A 25,704-nucleotide genomic window follows, 5' to 3' on the forward strand; every position below is an offset into this window, starting at 1 on the left:
ATCCATTCCAACCCTGAACTCCCCTACTACTTAGAGACAGATGCTTTGGGAGTAGCCATGGTGTCACAACTCAGCTTGGACCTATGGTGCAAGGAGGCTTAAAGTCCATGGCCCTATCACCAATGGACTATGAAACAAATAGAAGGGTGACAAGGGCCCAAGGGGTATGATAAGGGTAGAGGGCTACTAAGGCCTGGGAGGTGATGATTAAGTAAGGTGCACTTATAGCCAACTAGGGGCTTGGGCAAAGGGTAGGTGAGAGATGGGGTAGAATTGACAAAGAGGTCAAGTCTTGCTGTTCTAGCAGCAACTTGACCTGGTTTATATACATGAGACAAGCCACATCAGAAACAACAATACTAAATAATGAGTCATTTACAATTTCACATCATATATCAAATATGTCATGTGATTTTGATGAGTCATAAATATATACCAAAAAAGGAAACTGTCTCAGAAAAAAGATAGAAAATAGTAAAGATTCATGTCATGCCACTGAAGGTCATGCGGCATGGGAGCCATACTTAGCCAAAGGGGACTGGATAACAGGCTGCACCCAATAGCCTATATGTCCAAATCCTTCTCCAGCACCAAAGCCAACTATGACACCCACAACAAGGAACTCCTGGCAATCATCAAGGCCCTGGAGGAATGGTGGATATTCCTAGAGTCAACAGATAAACCCATTCAGGTCTTCACAGATCACAGGAATATTGAATATTGGATGCAGGCAAGGACCTTTAACTGCAGACATGCTTGTTGGCAAATATTCCTAAGCAATTTTAACTTTGAAATTCACTATTGCCTGGGAAAAAAGTCAGGGAAACCAGATGCCCTATCAAGAAGGTCAGACTACACAGACACACCCCAAGATCCAGAGGTTATGATTCCACAAGAAGTCATTGCCAACACAACCCAGGAAGAGCTTGAAATAGTCACGGAAATACACACCAAGTTAAGGGAAGACCCATCCCTTGAACCAATCATCCAATTCCTCACCAAAGACATAGACAACGCTCCCCCCTCCATCCAAAAAGCCTATAAGGACTACAATTGGGTAGAGGACCTTCTATGGTACCAAGGGAAATTGGTAGCACCAGATTCAGAAACCATCAAGGAACAATTACTGAGGGAATTCCACAACTCTCCCCTGGCTGGACATCCAGGTCAACAGTGTACTCTGGAACTCCTAAGCCATAATTACTGGTGGCCAGGAATGAAATCCACGGCCAAGGAATGGGTTGAATGCTGCCCAATATGCCAAACCAATTGTTGCCCACATGCTCCAGTAATTGCCTTGAAACCCTTAGAAGTCCCACCATTCCCTTTTCACACCATCTCCTACAACTTCATCACAGGGTTCCCAAAATCCCAGGGCCATGATGCAATTCTGGTAGTGATTGATTCATTCTCCAAGTTTGGTCACTTTATCCCCACCTCCAAGAAAGTCACTGCAAAAGGCCTTGCAGACTTATTTGTCACCCATGTGTGGAAGCTTCACAGGTTACTGGTCAAAACCATCCCAGATCAAGGATTTACCTTCACAGGAAAGTTCTTGAGAGCACTCTACCAGCAACTTGGAATCAAGCCCTTGTTCTCTTCTGCCTACCATCTGGGATCTGATGGACAAATGGAAAGGGTTAATTGGTTCATTGAGTTCTACTTGCATTCTTATGTTGCTGCAGACCACTCAGATTGGGCCATGTGGTTACCACTGGCAGAATATGCATACAATAACACCAGGCATACAGCCACAGGAAAAACCCTTTTTGAATTGGTTTATGGAAGGAACCCAGTAATGAACCCATCCAATGTCCCAGCAAATGTCCTGGAAGCCAACCAGATAGCAGACACCCTGGCACAAGAATGGAAAGAAGTGGAATCAGCACTTAGGATGACAAAGGCAAGGATGGCAGGGACCAAAGGAGTAATCCCAGAATTCAACATAGGCAAGAAAGTATGGCTGGATGCTAAAAACATAGAAATATAGTCAAACTCAAACAAGCTAGACCCCAAGAGATTAGGCCCCTTTGAAGTCATTGAGAGGATCTCTAGCCATGCTTACTGCCTTAAACTCCTAGAAAGCCTAAAAATCCACAATGTCTTCTATGTAGGGCTCTTGTCAAAACTCCACAAATCCCCAAGTCAACCACTTCCAGATCAACCTCCCCCTGAAACAATAGAGGGAGAAGAAGAGTACAAAGTAGAAAAAATCTTAGACTCCAAAAGACAATGGGGCAAGTGGTTTTACTTAATAAAGTGGAAGGGTTACAGCCCTGAAGACAGTTCCTGGGAGCCAGAGGAACTTTTGGAACATAGCCAAGATGACATCAAGTGCTTCAACCAGGCTAGACTCAAGAAGGCTTGTGACTCTGCCAAGAGCCTATAAGGGGGGGCAATGTTACACCCTTGTAAACTACACCATTGGAACTGCACAATTTTTCTGTAAATTTTAGTATTTTTTACAGACTAATTATCTTTCTCTTTTCAATCATGTGATCCTGGCGCTTATTATGCCAAGATGCCGCGCCAAGATGCTGTGCCAAGGGCGCTTAAGAAAAATCCATGCTTCTGCACAGCCCACAGCACACTTCTCTTTTCACATAGTTACTTCCTTTCTCACACACACAGACCACATGTGGATTACATCTTTGTCTATATATATAGCAGGGCAATTGCTTGGAGACCCCAAGTTGATTTTACCTTGTCTTTCAATACAGACAGGTCCAGTAGTCCAGCTAAGTAGCTGGAGTTATCAGAAGTCACACTGCTCACCCCGCTTATCTCACTCACCAAACGTCCCAGGCCTAAGGCCCCATCATTAGTAGTTAGTAGTAGAATGCCCCATGCATTGTAGACACTGCAGTATAGCCTAGCCCATTAGCCAGTGTTGCCTTGTATTAGTTATGGCCCCAAGCACCTGCCACTTGTGTGTACCCACCTTACAGTGGTGTACAACAGAAAGCAAACAGTTAGTAGCTAGCACTATAAACCTGTTGTTCTGTCTGACTGAGTACCAATTTATATTGGGAACACATTCTAGTGTTCAATTTCCTAGATCTCATCATTTTTGCCATTTTTTGGCCATATTCCATTGTAACCCAATATCTCTACCTTGAAAAGACCCTCAACAACATCAATCACATATTAGTGGGTCAAATCAACAACCTTGAAGAATATATTGCGCAAATTGAAGAACCAGGGCTAATCCAGAATATTGCCCTTATAAAAAGTCATAAGTCATTTGCCAAACACCTCAATCATATCTACAAGGCAGATCATCAAGAACAGAGGAATCTCATTGCCATCCTTGAATCTCATAACTGCAATCTAGCTCTCACAATTGAAGAGCAAGAAAGATGTATCAAGGAAAAAGATCAACTATTGGTTGAAAAAGAGATAGAGCTAGACAATTTACATACATTCATTCAAGACACCACCCAAGATGGAAGGGGGCAAATTCACTACTACTGGGACTATGAGTTTTGGGCAGTATTGCACAACAATGCCTGGTTTGGGTGCAATGGGCAGGACTAGTCTGATCATGCCCCAAGTACAATCTGGTTGGTCTGTACCCTCTTTTTGTACCCATACTCCTGCTCCTGTGGCTGCACTGCCTCATGTATATTCTCCCATGTCCTTTGATTACATGTCTTATCACAAACTATTTGATATGGTTGCACAAAATATGATGGTTTTAAAAAAGGAGTTCTCTCAATTGCAAGGGGCTTATGAAAGCCAACATGACCAAATTGCATTATTGAGAGGAGAACTAGAAGAGCATTGGGAACATGCCAAGAAATGGCACCAATTTTATTCAAATCAAATTCAAGGAGCTGCTGCTTCCATTCAAGCTGTGCAAGACCAGCTAGTCCACAATTCCACCCTTTGCCCTACTGCTCTTGTTCCTCCCCCACCTGCTCCCACTTCTTCCAATATTTCCCCATCTTTGTCTCCTTCTGATCTCAAATTTGCCAAACCAAATAAATTTGGTGGCAAAAAAGATGACGCCCTTAGCTTTATCATTGCCTGCCAAGCATAAATTAGGGTAAAAGGGGTGAACCACTCCCACAAAGAAAAGGTACTGTGGGTAACTTCATACTTTGAGGGTGCAGCAGAAGACTGGGTTGGACCCTACAAGGAAAGGAAGGTATTCAGGGGAGAAGCAGTCCCCCTTTTGGAAGACATTGATGTGTTCTGGGCCAAGTTCACCAAACATTATGTGGACACCAATTGCAATGAGAAGTACTGCCAAAAATGGAACAACCTGCAACAAAAATCTTCTGTCCAGGAATATACTCAAGAGTTCCAACAGTATTCCATTTCTTTGGGTTACAGCAATGAGACTGTTGTAACCACACTGTAAGGTGGGCTACTTGCTGGTGGATGGGCGCTTAAGGCTGTATGTAAACAATGGAGTCAACTATCTAAGGCTAACTACTATAACTACTAGCGCTTAAGGCACCCTACTACTAACTACTGTTGATGATGGGGTCTTAGGCCTGGGAGGTGTGGTGAGACTACTGAGGGGGGTAAGCAATATACTACTGAGATCCTAGCTACTTAGCTAGGCTGCTGGAACCTGTCTATGATGGGAGACAAGGTAAAATCAACTTGGGTCTCCAAGTAATTTTCCAGCTTGTATATATAGACAAAGACACAAAATACATGTGGTCTGTGCATGTGTGAATAGAAGCCTAAATGTGAAAAGAGAAGCGTGCTGTGGGCTGCACAGAAGCGCGGATTTCTCCTAAGCGCCCTTGGCATGGCATCTTGGCGTGGCAACTTGGCATGGTGAGTGCCAAGATCATGTGATCAAAAAACATGAGATATCATGTCATGACCCATGCCTTTGCTGGCATGTCTCCTGACCAAGCCACCTACAAATAGGATATTCCACAGTCTTTAGAAGGCCGCATATACTCACATATATGCAGTCACAACTGTCATTACTCTAAGCGCTCATGACTTAGAGACTGACAGTCCACCAGGGTCACATGACCTCCCCCCCTCCAGTCCTTCATCAAATACTATACTAAACTACTATGGATCTGAGGTGGGGGGGGGATGACATAATATCTTCTATCATAATATATTATTCAGACCTTGCCTGCAGGCATTAACATTGGCCTGCAGCTAGGGGGGTGGGGGGAGTGCAACATCCCCCAGCAACATATATTACTCATATATCACTGTGCATCACATGTACTATATATATCTTTGACAGTGGATATATATGGTAATAACCTTTCTAGATATGGGTTATGACAAATCAAGTCCGTAAAAATAGTAAAAACATTAGAAAAATTGTCCAAATCCAGTGGTATATGTAAGGGGGTTATAACAGAGACATTACATGACAAATATTACAACAGTCTCAAAAGAAATTAAGGATATCATGTTGTCAACTATGTTCCAATGGTGCCAATCCACCACCCAACAAGTTTATGATAGGGCAGAGGAGATCAAAAATCATATTGAATCATTGCACCTTTCTAATCCATCAATTCCATCTTCTGCAGCTTGCCCATCCCCCAATGTTGTCTCAACTTCCACTTCCACTTCCACTTCCACTTGTCTCAATGTTGGGGATGATGTTTATATGATTGACCCCACTACTTGCTGCACCAAGAAAGGCACTATTACTTCTATTGTTCATACAACTACTGGCAACATGCCCAACATAAGGTGGAATGGGGAATCTAAAGACACTCTAATCCCTTTCCCATTTTTGAAAAAGGACAAATGCCCTGCTGCAGCCGCCCTGTAAAACCAATCATTGCCCCTGTCCTGGTTCTGGTCTCAAATTCCAAAGGTCCAGGCCCCATGGATTTAGACGGCAAGGGATTTGCAGGCATAGTATGTCATGTGTGTGGTGGCAAGGGTCATTTTGTGCAGAACTGCCCTTCAAAGCCCATGTCTGGACATGTGGCTAATGTCAAATAGTTGTGGGAAAGGCTCAGGGAAGAGAATTGGATTGAAGTAATCTCTGTTATGGAATGACTAATTTAGACATATGCGCCCTTAATTGCCAATAGTGAATAGTGCGAACTGTAGTAATCATACTTGCTCTATCCAAATATGGGCATAGGCATTACTATATTTGGAAACTGACGGTGCTACAAGACCTTTTATACTTTATTTCCTCATTGCGCTTGCATATATACACATCTAATCATGCGGAATGATTATGCTATTATTTTCATGATTTATAGTATTTTTTGTATTATACATTTATATGTAGGAACGGTACTTACAGACCATAGAACAAGTGCAAGTAAGCATGCAAGCGCCGGCGCTTTGTAATTGCAAATAAGCGCCAAAGGTCGGCGGGGCGCGCCGACGCCGATATCTCGGCGGGAAATAGGCATATTACTATGCGGACAAATACCAATAGGTCGAAGGCTCCGGCATCTCAGTTCCCAAAAAGGAATCGTCTGATTCTGAGCCAAATTGATGGAGATACTAACCATTTAAGTTTCTAGCTTTTTCTATGAGATCCTACCTTGCCTCAAGGTTATTTTTAGCATTCACACTAATGTAATTTAGTCATGTATGCTCTAGAACATTCTATAAATAGTCTTGGGTCTATCTCACTAGGACTTATTGGGACTAATTGGTCTTTATGTATCAAATAGCTCAGACTGTACCTCTCATGTAACTTCCTCTTTTGTACATCATGTATATAGTTATTTGTTCTCCCTCTGGGGTATATAAACCCCTGAGGGAGACCCTTTGAATACAACCTTCTTTTCATCCCATTCTTAACCCTTGTGTGAACTTGAAGATCTATTAGATCTTCTTTACTTAGTTTAGAGTGTCTTATTTCGCTTTCTTAGCCTCTTAAGCTCACTGAACTTAACCTGTAAGGTATCTCGGCGCATATAGCCTCTAGCAAGGTCCCAACAGATACTGGGTAGCTAGGAAAGGCTCTAGGGCAACCCTGAACCTCTTGAGTAAGTCAGTTGGGAGAGTTTAAGGCCTTGAGAGCGGCATATACACCTTAACTGAGTGCGATCTCAGTCAAATAAATTACTAACAAATCCAGATAAATTGTAGTAGGTAACTAAGACTCAATACTAACTTTCATAATATAGGTATAAGCATAACCAACCACCTGCATCTGCAGTAATTGCTTGATTACTTGTTAAGTGTAGGGATCACCCTGATTACTAACCTAATCTACCCTTATATAGCTAGTCTATTGCCTTTTATATCCATAGATAACTGATCTATTAATAACTTTACTATATTCTGTATATAATTACATAGTCATAAAACCCTACTCTATAACAATCTCCAACAAGGAAGAGTTGGCAAAAGAGAAAGCCAAGGCCAATTAAGGAGTAAGGCGCTTGGCTGTATGTTAGCAGATTTGCACTATGAAAATGATGATCTTGAAATTCTCTCATTATGTAACTCATCTCAAATATATGCATTGTTTTCAGCAAATCCATGTGAAACTCCCAAAACTCAAAAATCTAGCTTCTCAGCTAAACCCTTCCAAGGGAAATCCATGATTGACTCTGGAGCAACATCCTGCTTCATTCACCCCCTTTTGGTAGAAACCCATTGACTTCCCATGTATCCACATCAAATTCCTAAGAAACTATGTGTTATTGATGGCCAAGAAATTGACTCTGGCCAAATCACTCATTTGACTTGTTTCAAATGTACCATTGGCAACCACACTGAAGAACTCAAATGCCACATTTCTAATATTGGCATTCATCAGTTGGTATTAGGAATGTCATGGTTAAAAAAGCACAACCCCCAAATTTCATGGGAAAAGCATACACTTGTTTTTAACTCCCTATACTGCTCCAACAACTGTCTGACCATGCCCACTGTCTTGGAACTTAAAGCAGTGAAGGAAATACCAGTCCCTTACCAAGAATTTTCTAAAGTCTTTTTGGAAGAAGAGTTGTCCAAACTACTGCCACATTGTCCATATGAAATTGCCATTGAATTGCTCCCAGATGCAAAACCCCAACATGGCCCCATATATAGTCTAGGCCCAAGGGAAGATGCAGAGCTTAGAGAAACTATTGAGAAGCAGCTTAAGGCAGGATTGATTCAACCCTCCAAGTTCCCTATGGCCTCTCCCATTCTATTTGTCAAAATGAAGAATGGGAAATTACAAATGTGTGTAGATTATTGGTGCCTAAATAGTATGACCAAGAAAAACATCTACCCTTTACTGTTACCTCAAAACCTTATCAAAAAATTACAAGACGCTAAGATCTTTAATAAATTTGATCTCAAGGCCAGGTATAACTTAGTAAGGATTAAAGAAGGCAATGGGTGGAAAACCACTTTCAAGACAAAATATGGGTTATTTGAGTACTTGGTCATGCCTTTTGGTTTGACAAATGCACCAGCTGCTTTTCAGGATATGATGAATGAGATATTCCAGGATCTCCTGGATGTTTAGGTCATTATCTACCTGGACAACATTTTGGTTTTCTCCCTAAATGAGACAGATAATGAAGCTCATGTTCAAGAAGTTCTCAAAAGACTTCAAGATAACAATCTTTTCTGCAACATCAAGAAATGTCATTTCCATGTCATGAAAATTGATTATTTAGGTTTTGTCATATCTGAATTTGGTATTGAGGTCAACCAATCCAAGGTCACAGATGCAATGAACTGGTCTACCCTCAAAAATGTCAAGAACATTCAGGAATTCCCAGGCTTTGTGAATTTTATAGGCAGTTCATCCCTAACTTTGGCAATATGGCACAACCCTTGTACAATCTCTTGAAGAAAGATAACCCGTGGAAATGGGAACTTGCGGAACAACAGGCTTTTGATGGACTTAATAAATGTCTAACATTGGCACCATTGCTCCTACAACTGGACACCACAAAGCAATTTTATGTGGAATGCAATGCATTGGATTATGCCACAGGAGCTATACCATCCCAACACAATACTGAAGGGAAGCTAGCCCCAGTAGCTTGTTTGTCAAAGTCTCTATCTCTGGCTGAGAAGAATTACAACATTTTTGATAAAGAGATACTTGCAGTCATCAGGGCATTTAAAGAATGGTGCTGTTTATTGGGAGGGTTGCAGTTGCCAGTCCAGGTTTTAACAGATCATAAGAACTTGGAATACTTCTCTACATCACAATCCTTGAATAAACATCAAATTTGATGGGCAAACTTTATAGTGAATTATCACTTCCAGATCATTTATAGGCCAGGAGCTCAAAACAAAAAAGCCAATATTCTTTCCAGGCACTACAACTTAGTACCCCTTGAAGGGGGGGTAGAGAACCAGGTTCTCCTGAAACCAGACCTTTTTATTGCATCTATCACCCCAGATCAGGAAATCAATGACCTCATTGGCAAGTCAATCTATGAGGATAGTTGCCTGAAAGAAATTTTACAAAAGCTCCAGAGCAAGGAAAAGATCCTGGATTGGGAATTGAAAAAAGGATTACTTTGGTTTCAAGAAAAATATTTGTACCAAAAGACATAACCATTAGGAATTTAATACTAGAATCCAGACACAACACACTAGCTGCAGGACACCCAGGACAAGCTAGAACATTAGAACTGGTATCAAGAAATTACTATTGGCCATCTATGAAAGAATTTGTCAATGCCTATGTCAACCACTGCAAAACTTGCATTCAATCCAAACCAACCAATCAAGTACCTGTAGGCCTATTAAAACCATTGCAAATCCCTGAAAAACCTTGGGAAGACATAGCCTACAACACAATAGTTGGATTACCAATCTTGGAAGGATTTCATGCTATTCTCACAGTCATTGACCAATTTTCAAAAATGGTTCATTTCATCCCCACACTGTCATAAACAGAGGAAAATAGAACTAGCCAGAGTTGAACCAGCTTGACCACTAAGCCATAGAGCCCTATCATCCCTCTGCTGACAACCCATGATTACACCTGCTACCCCTCAAATTTGGGCTTGGGCCAGCATGCAACCACTTGTACTGTTCATGTGACTATGTCAAGGACACACACAGTCCACAGCATCTGCTATCAATATTGCCAACTTATTTATCAACTATGTGCAGAATCTCCATAGTTTACCAAGAAGCACGGTCTTGGACAGAGGTCCAACTTTCAATGCCAAGTTCATTTGTCATCTGTATAAAAGGCTGGATATCAAACCCACATTTTCTACAGCCTATCATCCACAAATAGATGGACAAACAGAACGCATACAAAGAGAGGCCAAAATCTTCATTTGCATGTTTGGGAACCACCATCAATCAGATTGGGTTTCCTTGTTACCTCTAGCAGAATTTGCCCTAAATAACCTGAGGCAAACCCATACTGGAAAATCCCCATTTCAAATATGTTATGGGTTTAATCCAAGATTTTCCATTGGTCAAAAATCAGAGGAAGTGGTACCCAATGCGGACAAACATGCAGAGTTCCTGGAAAGAGGATATGATGAAGTCAAAGCAGCATTATCCCTGTCACAGGAAAAGATGAAATACTTCTATGACCAAAGGCATAAAAAGGAGGAAGAAATTCAAGTAGGAGATAAAGTTTGGCTGAGTCATCAAAACATATCCACAGATAGACCCTCAATCAAACTCAGTCACAAGAAACTAGGCCCATACTTGGCAGTAGAAAAGATTGGATCACATGTGTATAAATTACAATTACCCCATACCATGTGCATACACCTAGTGTTCCATATCAATCTCCTTACTAAATTCCACCCTGATCCTCCTCAACCTGCACCTATCATTACAGAAGAAGGCAAAGAGGAGTACAAAGTAGAGAAGATCCTAGATAGTAAACAGAAAGGATGTGGCAAGTCAAGGAAACTTTGGTATTTGGTCAAATGGCAAGGATACAATGAAGGAAGTAACTCATGGGAGCCAGTCAATAATGTGGCTAATGCTAAAGAAGCAATGGAAGATTGCTATAAGGAACACCCTGGTGCAGTTGGAGCTTGAAGAGGGAGTAATGTCATGACCTTCATTGGCATGACATGATTTTTTATAATTTCCTATCTTTTTTCCGGAACAGTTTCCTTTTTTGGTATATATTTATGACTCATCAAAATCACATGACATGTTTGATATAGGATGTGAAATTGTAAATGACTCACTATTTGTTACTGTTGTTTTTGATGTGGCTTGCTTCATGTATTTAAACCAGGTCAAGTTGCTGCTAGAACAACAAGACTTGACCTCTTTGTCAATTTATCCCCACTCTCACCTATCCCCTTTGCCCAGGCCCTTATTTGGCCATTAGTGCACATCACTTATAAATCATAACCCAGGCCTTCATAGCCCTCTACCCTAACCATACCCTTTGGGCCTTTGTTGCCCCTCTTCCTTGTCTGATAGTCCATTGGTGATAGGGCCATGGACTTTAAGCCCTCTTGTACCATAGGTCCAAGCTGAGTTGTGACAGGCAGGCCCTATATCATAGTCAAGATAACTGCAGCTACATCACAACTATGGGCATAGATGATCCAATGTTTGATTATATACTTGAATTTGAATTTTGGACCACTTGGAACTTGCATACAACTCCTCAGGAGGATGTTAATCCTAGAGGGCTGACATAACTTAGATGCTGGTCACTCAATGCCAAAGGTGCTCTGGGCTTGCTGCTCCATGTCCTGAGTGGGACTGTCCTAAATGTCTGAATGGGACACCAAGGGTGCAGGCACTTGTAGCCATGGGGTACTATGGGAAAACTGCTTAAGGCAGTGACATGCTATCCTACAACAACTAAATATCTAACTACAGCAACAAGACACTGTAAGGCATTGTTATGGAATGGATAATTCAGACATATGTGCCCCTAGTTGCCAATGGTGAATAGTGCAAACTAGGGTAATTACACTTGCTCTATTCAAATATGGGCATGCACATCACTATGTTTGGAAACTGGCAGTGCTACAAGACATTTTATGCTTTATTTCCTCATTGCACTTGCATATATACACATGTGGTATGCAAAATGGTCATACTATTATTTCTATAATTTATAGTATTCTTTGTATCATACATTTATTTGCAGGAACAGTACTCACAGAGCATAGAACAAGTGCAAGTAAGCATGGAAGCACTGGTGCTTAGTAATTGCAAAAAAGTGCCAAAGGTTGGCAAGGCATGCCAACTCCAATATCTTGGCAGGAAAAAGGCATATTACTATGCAAACAAATACCAATAGGTTGGAGGCACTGGCTTCTCACTTCTCACAAAGGAATTGTCTGATTCTGACCCATATTTATGTAGAAACTAACCATTTAAGTTTCTAACTCTTTCTATGAGATCCCACCTTGCCTCAAGGCTATTATAAGCATTCACACCAATGTGATTTAGTCATATGTGCTCTAGAACATTCTTTGAATAGCTTTGGGTCTATCTCACTAGGACTTATTAGAACTAATTGGTCTTTATGTATTAGATAGCTCAGACTGTACCTCTCATGTAACTTCCTGTTTTGCACATCATGTATATTGTTATTTGTTCTCCCTCTGGGGTATATAAAGCCTGTGAGGGAGACCCTTTGAATGCATCCCCATTTTCATCCCTTTTTACCTCTTTTGTGAATTTGAAGATCCAATAGATCTTCTTACCCAGTTTAGAGTGTCTTATTTTGCTTTCTTAGCCTCTTAAGCTCACTGAACCTAACCTGCAAGGTCCCTCAGTGCATATAGCCTCTAGCAAGGTTCCAACCAGTACTGGGTATGTCATAACCCATATCTGGAGGGGTTATTACCATATATATCCACTGTCAAAGATATATATAGTATATATGATGCACAGTGATATATTAATAATATAAGTTGCTGGGGGACGTTGCACTCCCCCCGCCCCCCTAGCCGCAGGCCAATGTTAAGGGAGCCCGTGGGCAAGGTCTGAATAATATATTATTATAGAAGAGATTATGTCATCCCCCCCCACCTCAAATCCGTAGTAGTTTAGTATAGTATTTGATAAAGGACTGGAGGGGGGGAGGTCATGTGACCTGGACTTAGAGAATATCACTAAGTCCAGCCATGTCAACCATAAGTCTCTTATATATGGGAACCTGGAGGTTCTGAGTGCATATGTGCGAGTATATGCGTGCTTGCAGTCATGTTGGTGTGCAACATGAGTGTGTTGGAGGCTTGACAAGGTCAGGACTCATGGACAGAATGGAGTGGGTCATGACATTGCCCCCCCTTTTGCACATAGTTTAGGGGACATGAACTTGTGCCATTAGAAAAGATATCTGGATAGATATCTTATTAGGTGTCAAGTTCTCCTAAGTACAATTGTGCAATGAGTTGTTCTGAGGTCACCTGACTTGTTCTTGGTCATGTGATCCTTGTTGGAATGTTGTTTTCTTCCTGTGGGAAAGTTCCCACACTACAGTCTTTGTAAAGCAACTTCTCAAGTCTTCTGGAAGTTCCTGGTTAGCAACATATTTCATGGTTGCTTGGTTACTGTATGGTGCCATTTTATTGTTCAGAAAGGATTGGTATAGTAAGTCATTTCCCTCTGACTCAGTCTCTTGGCCCCCATGGTATAAAGAAGAGGGCAGTGGCAGGTGGGATAAGTCATCAACATGTCTCAATGCCCAACTGCCAGCGCCACTCCCTCCACAGTCTTGGATTCACAGCCTTCAGGGCTGTTGGATGCCACCCCCTATGTTTCCCAGATTGCATCTACTGTGTGGCAGAGTCAAGAGCTGCCTCTGTCACAGCTCACTCCCAGGACTCTCAAAAGAAGGTTGGATCTGGACTCCCAAGAAGAAGGAGTAAGTGGTCTTGTTTGCTAGCAAAATCCTTTTACTAAAAGATAACTGTAAAGTCACAGATATCCTGCGTGCTTCCCCCCTTGTCCAGGCATTGGTTAGCAGTGCCCAGCAACAGGGAAGACTTAGAAAATGGAGGAAGCTCCATTGTCCCATCCATGGCTCCATTGGAGTCAAGGGAATCTATTGTTCCTGCAGCCCCTGAAGGGCAGGAGGACATTGGGGTTCTTCCCCAAGAAGGAAGGCGCTTCCGTTGTAAGGGGAAGTGTTATCTTCTCACTTATGCTTGTTATGTCAAGAGTGAGGAGACAAGGGAAACCTCTTGCCATGAGGTTATAAAAGAGTAAGTAGTTATACCCAGGATGTTTTTACTTTTACTGAAGATTATTCAAGTCTTGTAGATCATCTTCTTACTCTGAGGAGTGGGGAAAATTCCCTTTTGGAGTATGCCATGGGAGTCACTGAGTCCCATGACCTGAGGGAAGGTGAATGGCAGCCTGATTGGCATTGCCATGTTATTGTTTGGGCCAGGACCCTCATCTCATCAGAGGCCCTGAACCTATGGAAGTATAAGGGAGTGCGCCCTCATGAGCGTCTTCTTGTACTTAGGGATGATAAGGGAAGGTTTGCCCCTTTATCAGCCTATGAGTATCTCAAGAAGGAGGCAGATGCCTGGGAGGCAAGATATGGGACCCTTACAGAGGAGTTCTTATTAGGCCAGTGCCCTGCAGGGTTGAAGGCTAAGACCAATGTAAGTCCCTGGTTATGGAAAGAGGTTCTCAGCTGATGGTTCTCTTATTACAGCGTAATGAAGATTTTGCCTATGCCATGGAGGCAGAGGATGCTGAGGGATTTTTTGGTTGCTTAAAGGAGCGCCAACCTTGTGATATGGCCATGGGGTATAACAACCTCAAGGCTTTCACTGGTTACTTCTACAGGGACAAGGGTGCCCTTCCTCAGGGTGTATGTGAACCCAAGGCCCTTAAGAAGTAAGTCCTCTTCTTTTTCATGATAGAAGAGAATGTTGACAAGTTGTTACCAGGGCTACAGTCAACTTGCCACCTGGTGTTCAGGAGTGGGTTACTTCCAATATATTGGAACGTGACCCTGAATCTGATTGTGGTAAGATCCTTGTTTTGTGGGGGCCCTCAGAAACAGGGAAGTCAGCCCTGGCTTGTTCTTGGGGGCACCATATTAGGTTCAGGCAGAACCTCAACTCTGATGAGTTTAGTGACCATCCTATGGTTCAGTATGCAGTGCTGGATGATATGGATTGGTCCAAGGTTCCTTTGAAGATGTGGGTGCAGGAAGACTTCAACTTCTGCACTAGTTACAGATCAGAGCGCCATTGTCAATGGGGGCGTTCTACTGTTATATGTTCCAATTCTAAGCCTTCTGTATTTGCTGATTGTAGTTATGCCACAGTTGATGGCAAGAATTGGATTGACACCAATTGTACCTTTGTGTATATTGGTGATAAGCTGTATTAGATAGTTCCTCTTTGTCTTGTCTTTCCTTGTCTTGTCTGTTCTGGTTCCTGTCTTAATAAAAGCATCCTTTCTCTTCCTCCATTTGGCACTTAGAGATAAAATGATTCTTGGAAGATCAGATAAGACACATGGTTACTAAGAAGGATCAAACATTGGAAGAAAAGGAAGAAGAGAAGAATGTAAGGTAACTAATGGAATGTTACATATTTCATCACATTCCATCAGCATAATCCAAGGGATTCCATTTGTTCATGGCCTTGTTACTTTCAAGGTCAGGCTCATGTCCACCTTCATCACTTAGTTCATGGATTGCTAAGTTAGATATACTTCTGCTCAGATCATTCTGAGCTGCTTGCATGGCCCATTGTTTGAGCCAGTCATGTAGATCCTCTATGCTCATTTCGCGTTCTAGGATCATGTAATAGACATCCTCAGGAGTGAGGTTGTCCACATAGCCACCTAAGCCTGATGGCAGTTTGTTTTTCCAGTTTTCAATTTCTGCAGCCAGCCATTCCCTTACTGTTGAGATTGGTATCCACCATTCAGGATCAATTTCCTCAATGTCTAGATGCCACTCTGCCAACTTCCTTGTGTGCTTTAGCACTGGGGCCCTTACTACATCCTCCACAGAGGCACCCACATTACCTCTACACACAAAGAACTTGGTACTTTGCATTAGTTTGGGTTGTTTTGGTGGCTCACTGCCAACCCAGCGGAGGTATCCCCTGATTGGACAGCGTAGGGTTCTTCCAATCCAGTAGCATTTCCATTGTTGACCCATTGGTATGTAATCAAGGGTTGCTGAGGGATCAAGTAGTTTGGCATAAGCCTTGGATTGTTGGAAGGAGTCACATCTTGTGATGACCTTATGCCAGTCATAGATGTTGGTGATAGGGGGTTGATCATTCCCCATGTCCCAGCCCATGGATGGATCTGGGGGTGCCCATTGATCCAGGTTGTCCTGGGACCAAGGGAACTCGGTCCTGTGCTCACTGGATCTGTCAAGGTGGTAAGAGGTGGCATCTCCAGTGGCCTTGGAGATCCTGGTCTCTGTTCTGATGGCAGGCATGATGTCTTAGTAATGGGGATGGATAAGAAAGTAGTGGTGCCAGTGGTGGTTTGAGATGACTTCCCAGGCATGGGATGCCTTCCTTTATACCCTGGGTTGCCAGGACCCTTATCTTTCCGCTTGTCAGACCCTTTATTGCCCTTTGCCCTAGGGTCACGTGATTTCCTATGTTCTTCAGTAGAGTAGTTTGTTCTCCCACACACCTCACATTGGATTTCAGTAGACCCTGATTTATTGGAATTGGATTCACTGTTGTTCTTGGCCTCCCAGAGGGAAGACAAGGGAAGTATTTTATCCAATTGATCAATCACTTCCTGAGAAATACCTTGATCCAGCATTTCCTGTTCCATCTTTAGATGGTTGTCAATATGTTTCTCCAACCTTTTGACTCCCATTACTAGTTCCATTAAGAATCCATAGACCTTTTGGGTACTTGTAAGGTGGTCATTAGTAATCCATTTCCTGTTTGCCTCAGTTTTTTGTGGTTGAGTTTCCTCAGGGAATTTGGCAAAGAAGTCTTCAATAAAATCCTTCACTGTCTTATTCCTGGTTGCCTCATTTACCAAAGGGGTGTCCTTTTCCCTGGTGGCAGGGTCCTCCAAGGGTGTGTTATTCCCTGGATTCTCATGCCTAGGGTCTAGGATCCTAGCTGTGGCAAGTTGAAATGATTCCATATCCGGTTGGTCAGCCTGTTTAGAAGGGGTAATTCCTACTCCTTCCTGATGTCCCTGTTCCATGCCTTGCATAGGAGATGTCAGCTCCATGACATGATCATGTTCAGGGTTATCCAATTGGGGCAAAGTCCCAAATACACGCCTAGGTTGCATCTTATGAAATCCCATATTGTTGCAAAAGGTCAGATAGAGCACTATAATAGTCTCTATTACTTGCAAGTTCCAAGATATACCTATCTTAGTCAGTAAGAAGCCAAATAGCGCAACCCACAAAGGAAGTCTTTAGCTATTTGCAAGAAGAAGAAGTCTCAGTTAGTAAGAAGCAAAATAGCGCAACCCACAAAGGAAGTCTTTAGCTATTTGCAAGTAGAAGACAAGAAGTCTTAGTTATCAAGAGGCAAAATAGCGCAACCCACAGAGGAAGTCTTTAGCTATTTGCAAGTAAAGCAGTGGACACCTAGGGTCCTAGTGATGAGAAGACTCTGACAGTACTTCTTATCACTAATCAGATAGAAGGATCAGTGGAGATCCTTTGTTGACAGTTGTTGATAGTTGAATTTCAAATAAATCATGCAGTTGCTCTTTTTGAGGTGTAGCAACACCTGCTTGTCCCTATAGGTTGTAAGACAAGGGAAAACAAGCTGGCTTTCTAAGCAGCTTGTTCCACCCCTATACATACCTGGGCATCACTTGGGTCTATATACATATTTCAAATAGGAGCACAGCCTCTTGGAGCCGTAGCACAGCCTCAAGAAGCAGTATGAGTCAAAGAACCATGTGGCAGTGCTTGATTAGCCAATCAGATGCCAAGAAATACACCAGTGAGGTGAGGTCTTGGCGGAGTTGGTTCTATTTTTAGCACATGATCACGTGGAACACCGCTTAAGTATGACTCATACTCTTGGCATGCACAGCCACAATATAAGTATGACTCATCCAATTTCCATATATGGTAATCCTATTCCCCAATCCGGCCCGGTTTTACCCGGAGATCAAGCACAGCCATCATCAAGTGATTGTGGCAGTGCAGGTAGTACTTGATGACTAAGCATTTGTCATTATGCTTGGTCATAGTTGATTTGTCATTCATGAGTTGATCATGTGACCTGGTTGCTGACTAAGCATTTGTCATCATGCTTAGTCATACTTGATTTGTTATCAATGAGTTGATCATGTGATCTGGTTGCTGACTCATCAGAGTTCAGCTGACTAAGCTTAGTCATCCATCCATTTCATCTTCTTTCCTAATTTGGAAAGGGGATTGCCATTTTTGGTAAGTCTAGGTTGCTTAGTCTCTATTTGTCTTGAAAGTCTTCTTCAAGTTATGTCTCTTTCCTAATTAGGAAGGTGAGTTACCATAAATGGTAATATGAAGTTGTGTTGTTGGGACAATATGTTGTGCATCATTGATGTAGAGGCATTAGTCATCCCTACATCCCCTATAGGCAATACATATACACATATATATGTATATATACTGGGTATAGGTGAGCAGCTTGATTTCAATGTCATAACCCATATCTGGAGGGGTTATGTTATGGATATGACATTTCTTCTTTAATCTGTACTTATTTTAATTACACTAGTAATCTCACCGTAAATAAATGAGATAAAGATGCAAACTAAGGTTTTCAAGGTCCCTCTATCCAATAGTGACCTTTACAAAACCTACAAAGCTCAGGAATGCCCTTAATATGCGATGCCTTTTGCATATATGCTGTTTTCTCACTCATTTAAATATATATAAATTCAGCTGAGTAGATAAACAGTGACAAGTAATATTTCTCTTGTTTGTAGTATTTATTACTCAAGATTCTATCTTGTGGCTACACACAGAAATATTCAGGGTCCCCCCTGTCGCATAGGCAAGTGCTCCGGCGCTTAATCAGCCCTTAAGCGCCGACGCACTAAATGCGCCTTTTCTCCATCACCCGGGCATCCCACACTGCCGAATCGCTTGCGCTTAGGTGCGCATGTTTGTGCGCTCCAGAACGCTGGGTCAAACTCCCAAAACGGACAACATTTGGCTGAGTTATGCCCCATTTACTGTAAGTACCCAATGCAGAGGTATCCTACCTTTGGGATTGTTTACTCCAAGGATGAAACACTTAGTCTTGGGACATCTAAGGACCCACACAGGTAAATAATGCCTTGGGGCAAACATTGCCTTGGGGCAAACATTGCCTTGGGGCAAACATTGCCTTGGGGCAAACATTGCCTTGGGGCAAACATTGCCTTGGGGCAAATATTAGGATCTGTTGTTTGTTTACTATGTACCAAAGTATTGGCTCCCTCAAGTGTTTCAGTTGCCACCTGTACCTCCTGTACCCCCTCTTGGTATCAATCATGTATATACTTGTTTGTGCGCCTTCTCAGGGTATAAAAGGACCCTGTGAAGACGCTTCTAATGCATCCATTTATCCACTCTTATATATTGACATATACACACAAGCCTTTAACAGCTTATCTGCGCATTTACTTTAGTGATTGACTCACTGTAAATAGCATAGGAGGTTATTCGGCGCACTAAGACCATAGGCCAGTCCCAACAGACACAGGGTAACCTATTAGTGTAATTACTGCAACCCTGTGCCCCTTGACTGTCACAGTTGTTGAGTTCAACATTGAGTATAGTGCAACGATACTGTAAGGATTGTTGTGATTGAGTGATAGTGTTTCAATCCACCATAACCCCTATATTGTAGATAGCTTTATCTACAATATCTCATAAATCCTAGATATATTTTAGGTAAACCCCATAAGTCTTAAGTCTTACTTAAGCATATATAAGTCCTATACTTATTAGGCAAATCCTATAAATCCTGTACATTAGTCAGGTAACCCTCTTACTTAAGGTACTATCCTAGAGACCTTAAGTATACATACCCTTAGTCACTTAGGCTTAAGTAACATTAGTCTAAGGTACTATACATAACCAACCACCTGCACTTCATAGTTGCTAGACTATTTGTTAGGAGTTGTTATTCCTGATAACCTAGCCTATATTGTGCATATATTCTGTGCATATATTCTGATTCTTAATACTAGTTCTTAGTTATTCTCATATACCTTTTGTATATAGTAATTCTTTCTTACTCCTGTACTTACACGACTCTTAACAGGTTATTACCATATATATCCACTGTCAAAGATATATATAGTATATATGATGCACAGTGATATATTAATAATATAAGTTGCTGGGGGACGTTGCACTCCCCCCACCCCCCTAGCCGCAGGCCAATGTTAAGGGAGCCCGCAGGCAAGGTCTGAATAATATATTATTATAGAAGAGATTATGTCATCCCCCCCCACCTCAAATCCGTAGTAGTTTAGTATAGTATTTGATAAAGGACTGGGGGGGGGAGGTCATGTGACCTGGACTTAGAGAATATCACTAAGTCCAGCCATGTCGACCATAAGTCTCTTATATATGGGAACCTGGAGGTTCTGAGTGCATATGTGCGAGTATATGCGTGCTTGCGGTCATGTTGGTGTGCAACATGAGTGTGTTGGAGGCTTGACAAGGTCAGGACTCATGGACAGAATGGAGTGGGTCATGACAGGGTGGCTAGGAAAGGCTCTAGGGCAACCCTGAACCTCTTGAGTAAGTCAGTAGGTAGAGTTTAAGCCTGTTAAATCAGCATATACACTTTAATTCAGCTGTTATAATCCCCTAACATATACCATTGAAATTGTCTCTTTTTTCTGATATTTTTAGTATTTTTTCCGAACCCTTTATCTTATGTTTTTCAATCACGTGATCTTGGCGCTTATAATGCCAAGATGCCATGCCAAGATGCTGTGCCAAGAGTGCTTAGGAGAAATCCATGCTTCTGCACAGCCTGCAGCATGCTTCTAATTTCATACAGACTCTTCTACCTCTCACACACAGACCATGTATATAGTTTCTACCTTGTCTATATAAACAGCAGGATAATTGCTTGGAGACCCCAAGTCAATTTTACCTTGTCTCATATCCATTGAGGAGGCACCCAGCCAGCTAAGTAACAGGCCCCTAGCAGTGTTACTAATGTAACCCCCTTACTTTAACTCATCCCACCTCCCAGGCCTAAGGCCCCATTGTTGACAATAGATAGCAGTAGGTTGCCTTAAGCAACAGTAGTATAGCCTAAACAGTAGATAACATAAGCATTGTCTGTGGTAGTATGGCCATAAGTGCCTGCCCTATTAGCAAGTACCCACCTTACAGTGGTGTACAACATAAGCACAATCTTGGTCAAATAAATTACTAACAAATCCAGATAAATCACAGTAAGTAACTAAGACTCAGTACTGACTTTTATACTGTAGGCACAAGCATAACCAACCACCTGCATCTGCAGTAATTGCTTGCTTACTTGTTCAGTGTAGGGATCACCCTGATTGCTAACCTACTTTACCTTTATATAGCTAGTTTATTGCCTTTTATATCCATAGCTAATTGATATATTAACTACTTTATTATATTCTGTATGTAATTACATAGTCTCCAAAACCCTACTCTATAACTGTCATAAACAGAGGAAAATAGAACTAGCTGGAATTGAATCAGCTTGACCACTAAGCCATAGAGCCCTATTACTCCTCTGCTGACAACCCATGATTACACCTGCTACCCCTCAAATTTGGGCTTGGGCCAGCATGCAACCACTTATACTGGTCATGTGACCATGTCCAGGACATGCAGCCTTACTCATGCATATGTGTTGCTACAATGTCATGTGGCTGAGTAAGTGCTGGAGGGGATGTGGCAGGGTACTTAGGGTATGGCATAAGCACTAAAGTCTTGTGATCAAAAAGATTGTCTGTTCAACTTTGTTTAAATTTAAGAAAATTGGAAATAATTCTGTGGTATCAAATGTGTCTACAACAGTGACTATGAACAAGACATCTTTACAAGAGATGTTTCCCCTGGTTCCATATGTATTGTCTTGTTGTATTGAGTTTGCAATTGGGACCCTTTCTGTCATGACCCATGCCTTTGCTGGCATGTCTCCTGACCAAGCCACCTACAAATAGGATATTCCACAGTCTTTAGAAGGCCGCATATACTCACATACATGCAGTCACAACTGTCATTACTCTAAGCGCTCATGACTTAGAGACTGACAGTCCACCAGGGTCACATGACCTCCCCCCCTCCAGTCCTTTACCAAATACTATACTAAACTGCTACAGATTTGAGGTGGGGGGGGGATGACATAATATCTTCTATCATAATATATTATTCAGACCTTGCCTGCAGGCATTAACATGGGCCTGCAGCTAGGGGGGCGGGGGAGTGCAACATCCCCAAGCAACATATATTACTCATATATCATTGTGCATCACATGTACTATATATATCTTTGACAGTGGACATCTATGGTAATAACCTTTCCAGATATGGGTTATGACACTTTCTGCAGTGTTAAAGCAAATACAAGAAGCACACATCACTTGGCTGTCAGTGGCCAAAATGGCAGAACTCTCAGAAATGATCAAAAAATGGCATCCAATAATTGAACAAGCTTTTGGATTTATTGACAGGCTTAGCTTTCCTGTGGGGACCAGTTTGGACCCAAAAATCAAACAAGCAACCTACAATGGCTGGCTACATGCACATCAAATAACTAATCCAACTGTGTTTTCTCCTGACAGCACAACTTGTATGTCATTTGATTTGTTGCAACTGACACACTGTTGATCCTTGGATAGGTTGTTTTAGTGCTAGGATCAATGCTCCTGGGAGCTGGCATGATTTGCAAACAGCTAATCATATATATGAAAAGTTAAAGGACTGTCCCAACAGTCATTTCCTAATTGTTGAAACTGCTTTACTGCATACACACACTAATAGAGGCACAATCAAGATGCCTATGAAACATTGGATGCAGCTTGGAAATGACCCAGCTCAAGCTGCTGAACTTTTTGCATACTCAATTGCAATTGCATTGACTTGATAACCAGCTGAATAGGGAATAAGAGCAATTCAAGGTAGCTACAGTTGTCTACAAGCACCTCTTGATATCAATGGCCCAGTTGGCCAACAAGTCTTGATTGGAACTTGTTTCTGCTTGAACAACCTCTGCACTTGGCTCATAGGTGTCAAACAAATTCAAATGGTTTGCATGAAGGAATAGGACAGCAAAGGTGACTGCTCTCCATGCAACTTACAGTTACTGTTCTTCTCTGAAATCAGGAGTAACAATCAGGTTTGTTGGTTCTATCTACAAGTAGCTCCAGGACTGTCACAAACTTAGTGGTATCAAGTTGTGCTATTTTTTGTAGCAGAGAACAAATCAAGATGTGACTTGCTGTGCAAATATACATGTAAGGACAGAAAGAGTAAAGACAGATTCAAAACAACTTGTAAGGACAGATATACAAAGAAATTGTTAAAATCCAGAATGAACCAGGGGCTTGCCCTTTTTGGAAATAGTTACTTTTGAACTGGGAGGCATGTTAAATACCTTTGAAGCTTCTTCCACAAAATTGTGATCCATGTCTTCACACAGGGTAGGATTAATATTGTCTGGCTCAGTGTGGTTGGAAATGAATGCCAAGCAGGGACAATTGGGAGTGGGCATGGAATCATCCTCAGGGGTCTTGCAAATAACATCACCTGCTACAGCAGGATTGATGGCTGGCAAGTGCTCACAAAGAAAGCTAGCAAGTGCATTACCATTTGAGGGACCACCAGCAGCCCCCAAAGCTCCTTTTGGCATGGGTATACCATACACAGCCATAGCCATAGTCAGACTATTGGCTTGTTGTTCAAGCTGATGACACCTCTCCTGTAAGATAGAACACTCTATCCTGAGCCATTCAATGGTGCAATCCCAGCCAAAGAGTTGGGCTCTGGCAGTGCCAGTGGCCTTGTGAGTACCATCAACATTGGTTGTCTTGCATTTAAGGATCTTGCTGATATTGTTCATGGTTGACTAGTCATTTCTGCAATGCTTATTGGGGTTCTTCTTGGTCTCAGTAAAGTCTTGGTCCTTTGCAGCATAGTAAGTTGTGCCTGACTTGGTCTTCACAGCAGGCTCAACCTTCTGTTTGATGGGGAATATGTTGGAACATACCAAAACCTTGTTGCCCAAGGATATTTCAATCACCTCAGGCTCTGGATTATGAGCTGCTGAGCTAGGCTGCATTGACTTAGAGCAAGCAAACAGGGGAGGAGCCAGTCTAGTGACAGTAGGAGAGTTCTTGGAATTGATACAAGGCTTTTTAAGTGGGGGCTCATTGACTATGGTTGCATCAATTGGTATGCCCAATGTTGTAGACACACTCAATACCAGGGAATTTACTCCCATTTTCTCAAATTTAAACAAAGGCAAATGGACAAGTTTTTTGATCACATGACTTTGGTGCAAATGTCATACCCTCTGCACCTTGCCACATCTCCCTCCATGCTTAGTCAGCTACATGGCCACCTCCACCTTGATGACATCATAGGTGACACATGCATGAGTAAGGCTGCTGATGGAGCAGGGTTCTGATTTGATACATTATTGCAAATTAGCATTGCCTCTCTTGAATATATAAAGAGGGCAATTGACCATGGCAATCCCCAGGCCAATTATCTCCTGTTGCATGCACTAAGTGTAAGAGGGCCTTACTGCTCAGCAAATACTAAGTAGATAGTCCACCACCACCTTAAGCAGTCTTTTGACTGTACCTAGATAGTTGGTTGCTGCCTTAAGCATGCTCATCACTGTAGTACAGTCAGTAGATGCTGTAGGATAGTCACTCAATGCCTTAAATGGTTATCTTGTACCTGTACCTGGCCTTATGCACCAAACCCCCTTGACATCCCACAGGATCTTTATGACATCCAAGTCCAACCAGTTATTGTCATCAAGCATGCCAGTTTCTTCCTGAGCAACATGCTGATCTTCAACCTCATACACAGCATTGTGAAGCCTTGAGTCTTCTCTGTCTCTAGTAGGCTTCTTCCTCTTTACCATCTGAACATATCAATGTAAACATTAGTTATTCTACAATTGGAATGTAATGTGCTTTGCTCACCCAATTCCATTTATTCTTAATTATATCCCATTAGTGGCAACAATCCTTCTGTAGCTCTGAGTTATAGTACTGAGCTGTCTTGCACCATCCAATCTTGCTTTGGGGCTTGCACAATCTAACACCTTCAACCAACTTCCACTCCTTGTCTTTTTGATACTCAGCCACGCCTGTTGGGGAACCCTTGTGTCCTTTTGCCTTTGGTTTGTAACTGGTTTCACTATACCCAACTGGTTTGGATATTTTATCCTTGTGTTGTAGACACATGTGTACTAGGGAATTTATTCCTATTTTCTTGGATTTGAACAAAGGCAATTGGACAACATTTTCAATCACATGACTTTGGTGCTTATACCAGACACCAAAGCACCAAGCCACATCCCCTTCTGCACTTACTCAGCACACATAGCCACCTCCACCCATGATGTCATCACAACACATCAGTGACACATATGCATGAGTAAGGCCAACTGCAGGGTGGGGTTCTTATTTGATACAGAATTGGATATAAATATATTTGTAATTAGTTCACCCTTGTAATATATAAGGAGGCCAACCAACCATGGTAACACCCAGGTCAATTACCTCTTGTCACCACCCTACCACTGTATAAGGACCTTAGGTCCAATAATTACTTAGTCACCTACTTAGCTCACTGCCTTAAGTGGCCTTGTAACCATACTTAGATACTTTGACACCACCTTAAGCATG

The 25,704-nt window shown here is 42.0% G+C and overlaps 9 protein-coding genes across 9 annotated transcripts; 6 read left to right on the forward strand and 3 right to left on the reverse strand.

Annotated features, from left to right (window-relative positions):
- Window positions 1-568: 568 nt before the first annotated feature.
- Window positions 569-2,389, forward strand: RhiXN_12047 (Retrotransposable element Tf2 protein; the record flags this gene model as incomplete). Its single annotated transcript, XM_043331862.1, has 2 exons — window positions 569-1,957; window positions 1,991-2,389. The coding sequence occupies 2 exons, from the start codon at window positions 569-571 to the stop codon at window positions 2,387-2,389; spliced, it is 1,788 nt and encodes a 595-aa protein (XP_043186623.1).
- Window positions 2,390-3,505: 1,116 nt separating this feature from the next.
- Window positions 3,506-4,366, forward strand: RhiXN_12048 (Retrotransposon gag protein; the record flags this gene model as incomplete). Its single annotated transcript, XM_043331863.1, has 2 exons — window positions 3,506-3,992; window positions 4,056-4,366. The coding sequence occupies 2 exons, from the start codon at window positions 3,506-3,508 to the stop codon at window positions 4,364-4,366; spliced, it is 798 nt and encodes a 265-aa protein (XP_043186624.1).
- Window positions 4,367-5,410: 1,044 nt separating this feature from the next.
- Window positions 5,411-5,770, forward strand: RhiXN_12049 (uncharacterized protein; the record flags this gene model as incomplete). Its single annotated transcript, XM_043331864.1, has 1 exon — window positions 5,411-5,770. The coding sequence occupies one exon, from the start codon at window positions 5,411-5,413 to the stop codon at window positions 5,768-5,770; it is 360 nt and encodes a 119-aa protein (XP_043186625.1).
- Window positions 5,771-7,747: 1,977 nt separating this feature from the next.
- Window positions 7,748-8,434, forward strand: RhiXN_12050 (Transposon Tf2-1 polyprotein; the record flags this gene model as incomplete). Its single annotated transcript, XM_043331865.1, has 1 exon — window positions 7,748-8,434. One exon carries the CDS (start codon window positions 7,748-7,750, stop codon window positions 8,432-8,434), a length of 687 nt encoding a protein of 228 aa, XP_043186626.1.
- A 302-nt stretch (window positions 8,435-8,736) lies between these two features.
- Window positions 8,737-10,944, forward strand: RhiXN_12051 (Transposon Ty3-G Gag-Pol polyprotein; the record flags this gene model as incomplete). Its single annotated transcript, XM_043331866.1, has 4 exons — window positions 8,737-9,050; window positions 9,201-9,467; window positions 9,512-9,797; window positions 10,048-10,944. The coding sequence occupies 4 exons, from the start codon at window positions 8,737-8,739 to the stop codon at window positions 10,942-10,944; spliced, it is 1,764 nt and encodes a 587-aa protein (XP_043186627.1).
- Window positions 10,945-13,558: 2,614 nt separating this feature from the next.
- RhiXN_12052 (uncharacterized protein) lies at window positions 13,559-15,237 on the forward strand (the record flags this gene model as incomplete). The annotated part of the gene is made up of 5 exons (XM_043331867.1): window positions 13,559-13,750; window positions 13,810-14,090; window positions 14,141-14,498; window positions 14,552-14,736; window positions 14,790-15,237. The coding sequence occupies 5 exons, from the start codon at window positions 13,559-13,561 to the stop codon at window positions 15,235-15,237; spliced, it is 1,464 nt and encodes a 487-aa protein (XP_043186628.1).
- A 211-nt stretch (window positions 15,238-15,448) lies between these two features.
- RhiXN_12053 (Vegetative incompatibility protein HET-E-1) lies at window positions 15,449-16,306 on the reverse strand (the record flags this gene model as incomplete). Its single annotated transcript, XM_043331868.1, has 1 exon — window positions 15,449-16,306. The coding sequence occupies one exon, from the start codon at window positions 16,304-16,306 to the stop codon at window positions 15,449-15,451; it is 858 nt and encodes a 285-aa protein (XP_043186629.1).
- Window positions 16,307-16,438: 132 nt separating this feature from the next.
- Window positions 16,439-17,133, reverse strand: RhiXN_12054 (uncharacterized protein; the record flags this gene model as incomplete). Its single annotated transcript, XM_043331869.1, has 2 exons — window positions 16,439-16,453; window positions 16,510-17,133. 2 exons carry the CDS (start codon window positions 17,131-17,133, stop codon window positions 16,439-16,441), a joined length of 639 nt encoding a protein of 212 aa, XP_043186630.1.
- Window positions 17,134-23,360: 6,227 nt separating this feature from the next.
- Window positions 23,361-23,900, reverse strand: RhiXN_12055 (uncharacterized protein; the record flags this gene model as incomplete). The annotated part of the gene is made up of 1 exon (XM_043331870.1): window positions 23,361-23,900. One exon carries the CDS (start codon window positions 23,898-23,900, stop codon window positions 23,361-23,363), a length of 540 nt encoding a protein of 179 aa, XP_043186631.1.
- Window positions 23,901-25,704: the final 1,804 nt, after the last annotated feature.

Source organism: Rhizoctonia solani, chromosome 15 (genome assembly GCF_016906535.1).
Source record: "Rhizoctonia solani chromosome 15, complete sequence".
Lineage (NCBI taxonomy): Eukaryota > Fungi > Basidiomycota > Agaricomycetes > Cantharellales > Ceratobasidiaceae > Rhizoctonia > Rhizoctonia solani.